Source organism: Borostomias antarcticus (genome assembly GCF_949987555.1).
Source record: "Borostomias antarcticus genome assembly, contig: scaffold_77, whole genome shotgun sequence".
Taxonomy (NCBI): domain Eukaryota; kingdom Metazoa; phylum Chordata; class Actinopteri; order Stomiiformes; family Stomiidae; genus Borostomias; species Borostomias antarcticus.
Genome location: NW_028175689.1, coordinates 433,167 through 446,763, shown reverse-complemented (window position 1 = coordinate 446,763; position 13,597 = coordinate 433,167). Strand labels below are relative to the sequence as shown.

At 45.4% G+C, this 13,597-nt stretch overlaps 1 protein-coding gene across 1 annotated transcript; it reads right to left on the bottom strand.

Moving 5' to 3' along the window:
- Nucleotides 1-10,309: 10,309 nt before the first annotated feature.
- LOC311329319 (sensor protein FixL-like) lies at nucleotides 10,310-11,404 on the bottom strand (the record flags this gene model as incomplete). The annotated part of the gene is made up of 1 exon (XM_084463179.1): nucleotides 10,310-11,404. One exon carries the CDS (start codon nucleotides 11,402-11,404, stop codon nucleotides 10,310-10,312), a length of 1,095 nt encoding a protein of 364 aa, XP_084319305.1.
- Nucleotides 11,405-13,597: the final 2,193 nt, after the last annotated feature.

Here is a 13,597-nt window from a genome sequence, read left to right as displayed (position 1 = left end):
ACCTCAATACTGACAAGTACTCTGATGGCATGAGGAAAAAAATTACCAGCGATATGATGGATCGCTCTTATGATCTAACGATTAAACGACATCGTGAGAGTTTCCTAAGTATGGTTGGGAAACTACAGGCCATGCAACTGATAGTGGATACGGCTCAAGACTTTGAGGCTTTTTAACGTGACTTAGGCGTTTCAATTTTAGCTACAGACATTGGGTTTTAAGGGCTTTAGGCATAGTGATATTTTTTGAAAAGTGCCCAAAGGCTCCTTCTGAGCCTTTGCCAGCCAATAAAGTACTAAAATCACTATTTCCCTGTAACATGAATATGTACAAACAGGTGGAAGCCTATGTCGCACAAGGGATTATCTCGTCAAACTCACGTTTTTTACGAATAGCGCAAGGTTGTGATTGAGCAAACAGAAGACCTGCAGATCCTCAGTTTTGACGGTAAGGGCTTGGTGATGCGCCCGAAATGATTGAGGGAAGCAACCAAGGAGAACGCGCAAAAGAGTCCGCAGAAGCTGCAAACTAGGCTCAGTCCGGAAAGGAGAAAGATCGCTAACGAATGGCACAGGTAGCCACCGTTTATACGGTAAAACACAATCCTCGAACGGCAGAATCGGTCATAGATATAGATCGGAAAAGCGACAACATTGTTAAATCCCGTCCTCCAGCCAGTAATAAGAGAGTGTCGGCTAGTGTAGAAAGAGAGGCGGAAGCCATGATAGAAGAAGCTTTAGAGGAAACGCTCAGGAGAGATCAGGGGCACAAACGGCAGTGGGTCATTGTTATTGATGGCTCTCTCATCAGCGGAAACTGATTACCGGAATTATGAAAAATAAGGGAGTTAAGGCAACCATCATCATGAACTATATCCATGTACTTGAATATCTGTGGAAAGCCGGTCACTGCTTACACGAAAATGGTGATGAGGCTATTGAAAGCTGGGTGGCAGAACGGTCCATGAAGGTACTCAGTGGAAAGTCTGACAAGGTGGCCTAGGTAATTCGGCAAATTGCTAGCAATAGAGGTCTGATAAAACGGAAGGCCATTGATAAGTGTGCAGACTATCTTCAAAAAACCGGCCCTGCCTCTGCTATGACAAGGCGCTGGATGCTGGCTATCAGCTTGTCAGTCGAGTCATTGAGGGAGCTTACCGCTATTTGGGCCATGACCGTATGGATCTGACCTAGGCAAAATGGAGTTTGCAAATGGCATATGGGATGTTGAAGCTATGCTCACTGAATTCAAATGGAGATTGACAGGCGTATTGGAACTTCCATAAGGCCTGCTCGCGCCTTCGTAATCATGGAGAACTAATGAATGTTGGGTCGTAGCAAAGGAATCACACCAAATTCCGTCCTCCATCCATGAATAATAGAGTGTTGGTCAGTATAAAAAAAGAGGTGAAAACCACTATAGAAGAAGATTTCAGAAAACGCTCAGGCGAGATCCGGAGCAGAAACGGCAGTTGGCCATTATTATTGATGGACACCCCCATCAGCAAAAACTGATTATCGGGATTATGAAAAAGAAGGGAGTTAAGCCAACCACCATCATGGACTTTATCTATGTACTTGCATACCGTGGAAAGCCGGTCACTGCTTACACGGCAGAGTGATGAGACTATTGAAATATGAGTGGGAGGACGGTCTATGAAGATACTCAGAGAAGAGTCTGCCAAGGTGGCTATGGTAATCCGACACATTGCTAGCAAGAGATGTCTGATCACACGGGAGGCCCTTTATAAGGGTGCAGACTATCTTCAAAAAACCCATCCTAGGCTCTGCTATGACAAGGCGCTGGATGCTGGCTATCCGATTGCCAGTGGAGTCATTGAAAGAACTTGCCATCATTGGATCAATGACCGTATGAATCTAACCGTGGCAAAGTGGAGTTTGCAAGGAACAGAGGCTGTGTTGAAGCTACGCTCACTGGATTTAAGTGGAGATTGGCAGGAGTATTGGAACTTCCATTAGGAATGTTCTCACCTACGTCATCATGGAAAACTAATGAATATGGCGTCATAGCAAGGTAACCACCTCCCGTTTTATTCCTAATTCCATCAGAGTACTAGTAAGTATTGAAGTTTAACTGGGCATCCAGCGAAAATACGCTGGATTGCTTCCTCTGGCTGTAACGACGACGGAACCAAACAAGCTAAGGAGTTGTCTGGAGGTATTTCCCCTGACGTTATTTCTCTGCTCACCGTTGCTACCAGTTATCAACTATTGCTGCGGCCCATCATTGGCCTGCTTATCCAGATACCATTGGAGGAGAAGGCGCAACACTTAGTTGCCTTCAGTATGGATATAGCTCTCTATGGTGCCATGCTCTTGTTGGAGAGTGGATTCAAGGTACTAAATGATAACGTCAACATGATCACGAACTGGAGATAAGAATTAATAATCTATGGTATTGACGCAAGATGCGTTAATAAGAGACGGTGTTATGTAGAGAGTGGTTTGATGACGTTATATCACCATAAAACCGTCTCTTTTTTGTTACCAGATATATCGAAATCCACGATGTTTTAGCGGCTACATTGTCGTATCAAAATGGCCTCTCCCATTGTTATTGATTGGGACCCTCATCAGCGGACACTAATTATCGGGAGTATTAAAAAGAAGAGAATTAAGGCAACCATCATTATGGACTTTACCCATATACTTAAATATCTATGGAAAGCCGGTCACTGCTGACACGATAATGGGGATGAGGCTATTGAAAGCTGAGTGGCAGAACGGTCCATGAAAATACTCATGGGAGAGTCTGGCAAGGTAACCAAGGGAATCATGGAAAGTGCGAGCAAGATAGGTCTAACAAAACGTGAGACATTGATAAGTGTGCAGATTATCTTCAAAAAACCGTCTCAGGCTCTGCTGCGACAAGACGCTGGATGCTGGATGCTGGCTATCCGATTGTCAGTGGAGTCATTGATAGAGCTTGCCACCACTGGATCAATGACCGTATGGATCTAACCGGTGCAAAGTGCAGTTTGCAAGGGCCAGATGCTGTGTTAAAGCTACGCTGACTGAATTCAAATGGAGATTGGCAGGCGTATTGGAACTGCCATAAGTAATTCTTTCGCCTTCGTAATCATGGAGAACTAATGAATGTGGCGTCGTAGCGAGGGAACCACACCCAAAGGATTTATAGGTTCAGGGGAAGCGTAGTCAACGATCTGTATCTCTTCAAAGGCAACAGGTATAAGCTCCTACCGTGAAACCCCCAGAAAAGTTCGGTGAGTATGAATCGACATCAACAGACCAAAACCTGCAAGCAGTGTCAGCAGTGATGTTCCACCACGACTGACCATAGGTAGAGGAACACCGACTACAGGCAGTAGCCCACTGACCATCCCAATATTTACAAAGATATATACAAAGAAAGTCATGGTAATACTGCCGGCCAGCAATCGGCCAAACAGTGTCTGGGCATTCAGGGTAATAAAGAGACCCCTGCCTAAAATCATGGTATACAGCACCAGTAGAACCAGACACCCCATCAAGCCGAACTCTTCTGCAAGAACTGCAATGATAAAGTCTGTATGGCTTTCTGGCAGAAAATCCAAATGTGATTGAGTGCCCTGTAGCCAGCCCTTACCATAAAGCCCACCAGAACCGATGGCTATTGTGGACTGAATGATATTCCAACCGGCCCCCCATGGGTCACTTTCCGGATTCAAGAATGTCAATACCCTGCGCTTCTGATAGTCATACATGAAAAATTGCCAGAGAACATAAATCGCAGGAACAGCAAGACATATTGCAGAAAAAATGATCCGTTTTCGCAGTCCTGCCAGTAGCAGGACAAACATACCAGAGGAACCAATAAGAATAGCGGTTCCCAAATCAGGCTGTTTGGCAATCAACACTACCGGAACAGCAATGATAAACAGTGAGAAAATAACATCTTTGAAGGATGGAGGAAGCGGGCGCTTAGCCAGAAAAGACGCCATGGTAATCGGCATAATCAGCTTGATGACTTCTGAAGGTTGAAACCGGAAACCTGGTAGCTGTATCCAACGCTGCGCGCCTTTAGAGTGAACCCCCATAAACAGTACCGCCAGTAGCAGAAGTACACCGGCGACATAAAACCACTGTGCCCATTGCATCAGCATTCTCGGTGGAATCTGGGCCACAATAAGCATTCCAGTCAGGCTGATCCCCAAGTATGTAGCCTGTCGAATCACAACAGACATATCCCGACCAGTCGCACTATAAAGGATGAACAGCCCCGCACCACAAAGTAGAAGCAGAAACCCGAGAAGTATAAAGTCCATATGCCAGCGCATAGAGAGACCAGGGCTACGGCCAAATCCATGGAGGTCAATCTGGCGAACAAAGTCCTGGTTAGCCATTACTTCTCTCCTTTGGTTTGTTTGGCTTGAGAATTTTCAGCGTTTAAACGTGGCAATAGATAAGAATCAATTACCTTTCTGGCCACATTGGAAGCACCGTTGCTGTTCTCAAGAATAACTGCCACAGCAATCTGAGGGTCCTCCACTGGAGCAAACGCAATGAACAAACTGTGGTCACGCTCAAACTCTTTCAATTTCTCAGCATTGTACTCCTCTCCCTGTGCAATACTGACCACCTGAGCAGTACCTGTTTTCCCCGCCATACGATACTTGAGCTCACGCCCAATCCGCCAGTTGGCTGTTCCTCTGGGCGAATGAATAACATCTTCCATAGCCTTGATGATAAGTTCCCAATTTTTGGCATCATCTTCCGGTGTTCGACCAATCCTAATATCCTTACCCCAGAACTCCACCTGCACTTCAGGAATATTGTCCTTCACGAGTCTAGGCTGGACATACTTGCCACGGTTTGCAATGAGCGCCGTTGACTCCACCAACTGTAACGGAGTAGCCAACATATAGCCCTGACCGATGATTGCAATCACTGTTTCACCTGGATACCAAGGTTGTCCGTAAGCTCCACGCTTCCACTCTCTGGAAGGCAGAAGTCCTGGACGTTCTTCCCGTATATCAATACCAGTTCGATGGCCAAAGCCAAACTGGCCAGCGAAATCATAGAGATTATCAATTCCCAACTTGCCAGCCTGGATATAAAAATAGGTATCGTTAGATACTGTGATAGCCAGAGGCAAATCGACCCAGCCATGACCAGAACGCTTCCAATTCCGAAAGCGGTGGTCACTTCCCTGCAACTGAAACCACCCTTTATCAAAAATTTTATCTTCTGGTTTCACCACCCCATTGGCCAACAAAGCCAACCCCATAACAGGTTTCACTGTAGAAGCTGGAGGGTACTCACCCAATGATGCACGATTGTAAAGTGGGCGCCCAATATCCGTATTCAGCGCATTGAACGTTCTACTATCAATACCGGTAACAAAGAGGTTTGGGTCGAATGAAGGGTTACTGACCATCGCCAGTACACCTCCAGTCTTAGGATCCATTGCAACCAGTGCACCCCTGCCATCGTTAATCGCTTCAATAGCAACTTTCTGTAATTCGGTATCCAGATAGATATTAACATCCTGTCCCGCCTCTGGACTTACTTTCTTCAACACCCGCAATACACGACCACGTGCATTGGTTTCTACTTCCTGATGACCAGGCTTTCCCAATAACACCGATTCGTAAGAACGTTCTACACCAATCTTTCCGGTGGTATGAGTGCCGGAGTAAAGAGCAGGATCAAGACGGCGCAGGTCCTGATCATTGATCCTGCCTACGTAACCTACACTGTGTGCAAAAATTTTGCCTTCTGGATACTGGCGAATCAGTTCAGCATTGATATCTACACCAGGCAACCGGAATAGATTCACTGAAACCTGAGCAATTTCTTCAGAGGTAAGGTCAAATTTCAGAGGAACTGCTTCAAAAGGGCGTCGTCGTTTAACCCGTTGATGGAAACGCTGTAATTCTCCTTCAGTTAAAGGCAAGATCGTTCCAATATCTTCCAGCAAGCCATCAAGGTCTTTTGTCTGCTCTCGAACAATCGATAAAATATGGCTGGGCTTGTTAACTGCAAGAAGCTTTCCATTCGTATCGTAAATAAGCCCACGGGTAGGTGGAATTGGCTGAACCAGAACTCTGTTTTCATCCGATTGAGTCGACAGCTCATTGTAACGAACAACCTGGAGATAGAAAAGGCGTGACATAAGTCCAATGCCAAGGAGCGCCATAAAGCCAATGGCAACCCAAATCCGGATATTTACCAGTCTTGTTTCTGCCACATGGTCCTTTAAGGTATCCCGCGGCATGTTATATCTCAGTCATCAGTCGTATGGTCAAAAGACAATTCTCAATGCACCACCAGATTTATATGCAAGAATTTTCCGGACACTTTTTTACGCTGTCCTCGCAAATTTCTGTTCATACACGAACGGTGCCAAATAGCCATTAGTCGAGTGCTTTCTCTATCGATTATAAAACACTTAGATATATCCAAAAATTGCCTGCTTTGCCTCTCCTCTCGTCAGGAAGTCCTCATGATGAGTCAGTTCTGACTTCAGTGTATGAAAGAAGCTCTCGTCCACAGCATTATCCCAGCAGTCCCTTTGGTGTTCATGCTACATATATAGCCATTGTCGTTTAGCACCTGCTGATAGCGATCTGATACATATTGACTACCACGATCACTGTGAACCAAAAGACCTTTCTGTGGTCTGCACTTTCACACTACAATTTCCAACGAGTCAGTAACCAGCGTTGCTGTCATTCTGACGCTCATAGACCAACCAACAACGCCCATAGAGCACCCGTAGGTGAAAACAGACAGGTATAGCCAGTCCTCACAAGTTGGCACATACGTAATATCGCCAGCATACGCCTGATTTGGCTGTACCAACTGAAAATCTCGATCTGACACATTTCCTGCCACTGGTTTATTATGCCAAGAATTTGTGGCTGCTTTAAACTTTCGCTTGGTTTTGCATACGATTTTTCCTTCATCCATCAAGCGATGAATCCTATGCTGACTGACATATTTGCCCACATCATCCAAGTCGTCTTTAATGCAACGCTCACCGTAAGTTTGACGACTAGTCTCATGTATAGCTTTGATATTTAACATAAGTTTGTCGCTTTAATTTTGGCTACATCTCTTGGATTTTAATGGCTTGAGGCACAGTGATGTTTTTTGAAAAGAGTCCAATGGCTCCTTCGGAGCCTATGCCAGCCAATCAAGTACTCAAATCACTCTTCCCATGTAACATGAATACGTACAAAAATACTTAAGCCTATGTAGCTCAATGGATTATCTCGTTGAACTTACGGTCTTTACGTAAACGTTTCAGCTCGTCGCATACGTGTTCATCATTCTTCTAGACTTGTCCAAATGACTTAGGTCGATGATATCTGGCAATCCAATGATGCATGGTATGAACGTTAACACCAAAATCTCTGGCGGTTTCAGTGACTAGCTGATCTTATTCTACAGCCAGTTTCACAGCTAATTCCTTGAACTCTGCCGTATAGGTTTTAACTTTCTTTTCTGACATCTAGACACACCTTATGTGACTTGGATACTACCCTAGTCTGTGTGTCCTGATAACTATAACTACTTCAGATACATTAACCTGTAATGTGTATAGCCTGTTGACATTTCGTTGCGAAGTTCAGTGGCTTAGTGGATCAGAAAACCATCATATGCGCGAAAGACTTGTGCAGTGCGTAGTTATTCTACATCAAGCAAGTCTGACAGAGCAGATGGTGTTTTTCCGAGACAGACTGTGCGCCCTGCCAGAATGGCGCATCAAAGCATCAACAGGCCATAACGGTGAAACATAAAAAATGCAGTGCTTCTTTGGAGGAAAAACACTGCATTTAATATAAAAGCACTGCGCGCGCTTCACTCTTACATATGTGAAAGTATTTCGTCAATCTCGGTTACATCAGTTTTACTTGTGATATGGGTGGTTGTGAAGAATACTCCAAGCTCTATAAACCTGCTCAGCAACAACCACTCTGACTAGAGGATGAGGAAGTGTCAACGTGGATAGAGACCAGCGTAGGTCAGCCTTGGCAAGGCACAAAGCATGCAACCCTTCCGGCCCACCGACCAACAAACTAACATCCCGACCGTCCTGAAACCAGTCTCTCATATTTTCTGCCAGCTTCTCAGTGCTCCATGGGTTACCCCTAATTTCCATGGTGACCACCAAGTCTCCGGAGCCAACTGCTGTCAGCATCTGGCCAGCTTCTTTCTTCTGAAGGCAGTTTATATCAACACCTTTACTGCGCCGACCAAGGGCTATCTCAACCAGATCCAGTTTAACATCAGCCACTAGGCGACGGCTGTATTCTCTGTAGCCTTCCTCAACCCAGCTAGGCATTTTTGAACCAACGGATATCAATCTGACTCTCATCAGGATGGCTCAGCAGCAACAAAATCTTCGTTATCCCAAAGTCTTTCCAGATCGTAGAACTGTCTGGTAGCAGGAAGCATCAGGTGCACAACAACATCACCAAGGTCAACCAGAACCCACTCAGATTTGTCCTGACCTTCAACACCCAGAGGACGCACACCATTTTTCTTACACCGATCAATGATGTTATCCGCCAAGGACTTTACATGACGGTTGGAAGTACCACAGGCAACCACCATGACATCGGTCACACAGGTCTGACCAGCGACATTCAAGCAGGTGATATCATTACCTTTTACTTCTTCAATAGCTTCTACAACAAGCTGCGTCAATTCATCAGAATGCATAGACTGCAAAATCAACCTCTTGTTATTGACGACCTAAACCGAATTGAGGTCATTTAGACCGGGTAGGCTCTCAGTATTTATAATAAACGCCAACTACAAACTAGCGCTAGAGGCGGAAATACACTACAAGAGTGCAATTAACCGCCCATCATACCAGCTAGAAATGTGCCAGCTAATTCATGAAGCACCAAGTCAGCGGCTCCACTTTGCTGAGCTGGAACTTCTTCGCCTAACTACTACCTGCATCTTATCCACTCTTGGTATAGTCTATACCATTGTCACCTTCCCACTATGAAAGGTTAAAAAGCAACACTGTATCACTGGCGAATATGGCCATCGCCAAGCACTACATACTTCTGGGAGGTCAGCCCTTCCAAGCCAACCGGGCCACGTGCATGAATCTTGTCTGTCGAAATGCCAATTTCTGCACCCAGACCATATTCAAAGCCATCAGCAAAGCTGGTTGATGCATTAACCATAACTGAGCTGGAATCCACCTCACGCAGAAAACGGCGCGCTCTGGTAAAGTCCTCAGTGACAATCGCATCCGTATGATGAGAACCATAACGATTGATATGAGCAATCGCTTCATCCATATCAAGTATTACTTTAATGGCCAGTACGGGTCCAAGATACTCAGCAGACCAGTCATCTTCCGTCGCAGCTACTGCATTTGGAAGAATTTCACAGGTCACAGGACACCCGCGCAGCTCAACTCCTTTCTGTGAGTAAAGCCATGACAGTTCACGAAGCAGTGGTTGAGCAAGATCATGATGAACCAACAACGTCTCCATTGCGTTGCACACACCATAACGGTAAGTTTTGGCATTTATGGCGATCCTAACCGCTTTGGCATGATCTGCCCGGTCATCCAAGTAAACATGGCAGATACCATCAAGATGTTTGATCACCGGCACACGGGCTTCAGCGCTGATACGTTCAACCAACCCTTTCCCTCCACGTAGCACAACCACATCCACATACTCAGGCATAGTTATCAACACGCCTACGGCAGCACGATCAACCGTTCCAACAACCTGAACTGCATCTCTAGGAAGACATGCCTGAGCCAGTCCCTGTTGAATGCAACTGGCAATGGCTTGGTTTGAGTGGATTGACTCACTCCCTCCACGAAGAATCACAGCATTACCAGACTTAAGGCAAAGACTGGCTGCTTCGACTGTGACATTCGGCCGGGACTCGTATATGATGCCAATAACCCCCAGCGGGACACGCATTTTCCCCACCTGAACACCACTGGGTACATACTTCATATCATCAATAGTACCAATAGGGTCTGGCAAGGCGGCCACCTGACGCAATCCCTCAATCATGGCATCAATTCTGTCATCAGTTAATTCTAGACGATCCAGTATAGCCGCATCAAGACCACGCTCGCGTGCTGCACCCAGATCTTGGGTATTCATAAATTTAAGCTGTGAACGATCAGCATCAAGTGCATCAGCAATAGCCTGAAGTGCCTTGTTTTTTATCGCAGTACCAACAACAGCCATTTTCTGACTGGCTTGTTTGGCTCTTTGCCCCAGCCCATACATGTACTCCGTAACTTGATCCGCCAATTTTTCCTCTCCATCCAACATCAATGATGCCTCATAGTATCAATCAGCAATTGGTATGGTAAATTCAAAAATTGTTCCACCTTCTGGGTGACGCTGAAATGACAGCCTTCCGCCATGAGACTGAATAATGGAGTGGCATACTGTCAGCCCAATTCCCATGCCATCAGCTTTGGTCGTATAAAATGGAGTGAATAGTTTTTCTTCAGCATCGTCTGCCAGACCATGACCACGGTCAATGACAGATACTTTTACAGAGTTGTCACCATGCCTTTCAGTGCAGACATAGACCCCGATACTCTTGGTATCCATATCCCACATCGCCTCCATCCCATTACGAATCAGGTTAAGCGCCACCTGCTGGATCTGCACAGGGTCAACCTTGACATTGGGCAACCCATCTTCCTGCTCCAGATGAATTTCCATATTATTATTACGGGCATCCACTTCAGCCAGTTTGTAGGTATCCTGCATCAGGCGATTAGGATCAACACTGCCGAGTACGTGATCCGGCTTTTTAACAAAAGAACGGATGCGAGCAATAATTTCACCTGCCCGACGTGCCTGAGTATTAATCTTTTCCATGGCCTCAGAAAGACCAAGATCATCTTCCAACTCCAGTCTGGCCAACATGCTCCTAGCCACCTGTGCGTAATTAGAAATTGCTGTGAGAGGCTGGTTAACCTCATGAGCAAAGCCTGCAGCCGTCTCTCCCATAGTGCTCAACCGAGAAACGTGGGTCAGCTGCTCTTTCTGACTTTCCAGCTCATCCAGTGCTTTTTGCAATGCCTCCTGCTGCCGCTTCTTCTCTGAAATATCCCTAAAAACAACCACAGCCCCGCTAGGCGAACTGTTTTCCATAATAGGGGTACACGAATAGTCTACCGGGAAGGTGGAGCCATCACTGTGTAAGAATGTGGCATTCTCTACTGTTTTACTGACCCCTTTATTCAGTGAAACCTCAATGGGCGCCAGATGGCCAGATAAGTTGGCTATCCTAATCCCTTCTCCCTGCATCACGTGAATCAGATTCTGCCCAGTCAACTGCTCAATGGACCACCCCGTCATGGCAGAAGAAGCTGGATTGGCAAAGGTAATCTGCCCCAGACGGTCAAGGCCAAATATCCCTTCATTCATGCTTTCCAGAATACGAGCCTTATCCGCTTCCAGTTGACGGTTCCTAGCAGAAAGCGCCTGCTCAAGTTTATGAATTTTCAGCTGCGTCTGCACCCTAGCTATGACCTCTTCAGCCTGAAAAGGCTTGGAAATGAAATCCACAGCACCGGTTTCCAGTCCTCTTACTTTGTCTTTAGTGTCATCCAGAGCTGATAGAAAAATTACTGTAATATTGCGAGTTTCTAAACTTTCCTTCAACCGGCGACAAACCTCGTAACCATCCATACCAGGCATCATAATATCCAGCAAAACCAGCGCAGGTTTCGCCTTGACCGCAATCCTCAGCGCACTCTCCCCATTTTTGGCAATTAATAGCTTATAACCACGGCCACTGAGGGTTTGCAGTAATACCTGCAAGTTAGTTGGATTGTCATCCACAAGAAGAATACGCTCTTCTCCATGCTGCTCTACATGAGCTTTAGCCAAATACATCGTCAGCGTATCCTAGTATTCAGTAGGTTCATTCAAATGCCTTTGCTGCAAAAGTGCCTCACCGGAAGTCATCCATTTCTCAGATGTATCCTTGATGCCGCCAACCTATTCCCCCACATGGACAACGGCATACTTTCACATACAGTTCATGACAATTTTCGAAAATATAACTTTATGGCTACGATAAAAAATCAGCCTATGTAAAAATAGACGGAAAAAAGCACCTTATCTCACTATAACCTCAGCTTTTATCAGAGCCCATATGGCCATCTGCATTCTGGCTACTGCCTATTCCATGAGTAACAGGTAATTCTTTTCCAAGCTAAAGACTTTCGTGCTTCAATAGAGTCATTTCGTGTATTGACCTAGAGGCAATGTTTGCCAAGACGGTCATAAATTCAGGCTCTGTAGACCTAATACTTATGAAAATACTATTGATTGGTGGCACCGGACTAATCGGACATGAGGTACAACAATTACTACAACAGAAGCAGATCACCTGCATCGCTCCCGTGAGACATGAGTTAAATCTGGAGCACCATGAATCCATTGATGCCAGCATTAGAAAACTTCAGCCTGAGATTGTTATCAACTGCGCAGGCTATAATGATCCTGTTAAGGCAGAAAATGAACCTTCAAAATGCTTCCGGATAAACCGTGATGCCGTGGCAACTCTAGCCGAATGTTGCACTAGGCAAAATGCCATCCTTGTTTATATTTCAACTTACCGCATTTTTGATGGCACAAAGAAAGAGGCTTATACAGAGAAAGATATACCAAACCCTTCTGGGGTACTGGCAACCAGCCGGTGGCAGGCTGAGCAACAGATTATTGAGCGCTGCCCAAAACATATCATCCTCCGTCTGTCTTGGGTGATCAGTTTCAGGCGTACAAACCTATTGAAGTATTTGCTGGATCAAATCAGTAATGAACAGGAAGTAGCTGTAGTATCAGATCAACAAGGATGCCCAACACCAAGCGAAGATGCAGCCAGAGTTATCGTTGCCATCGTTCAGCAACTGGGTTGTGGTGCTGAACCATGGGGGACCTATCACTATGCTGGTGCAGAACCGGTTTCTGAAAACAGGTTTGCAGAGGCCGTTATTTCTGAAGCATTTCAATATAAGTCACTGAAAATTCGAAAACTGCGAATGGATAAACTGAATGAAAGGGATGGCATTCAAGCACCAGCCAATGCAACACTTACCTGCAAAAAAATATTGAGTACCTTCGGAGTTCATAATCGCCCATGGCGAGTCTCACTTGCGAGAATGATTAAAACATATTATGAGAGACAGTAACCTGAATAGTTACTGGCTCGACCGTTGTATTGATGATCATCATTTGACTGATATAGCAATGATTGTCCGGACACTTTGTTACGCTGCCATAGCAAGTTTCTGTTCGTACACGAACAGTGCCAAGAGCTATTAGTCGAGTGCTTTCTCTGTCGATTATAGAACATTTCGATATATTCAAACATTGCCTGCTTTGCCTCGTCAGGAAGTCATCATGATGAGGCAGTGCTGTCTTAAGTGTATGAAAGAAGCTCTCAACTACAGCATTTCCCAGCAGTTCCCTTTGTGGCCAATGCTTCATATATAGCCATTATCGTTAAGCAACTACTGATAGCGATCAGAAATATATTTAACGTCAGTTCGACGAGATAATCCATTGCGTTACATAGGCTTCAACCTTTTTGTACATATTCATATTACAGGA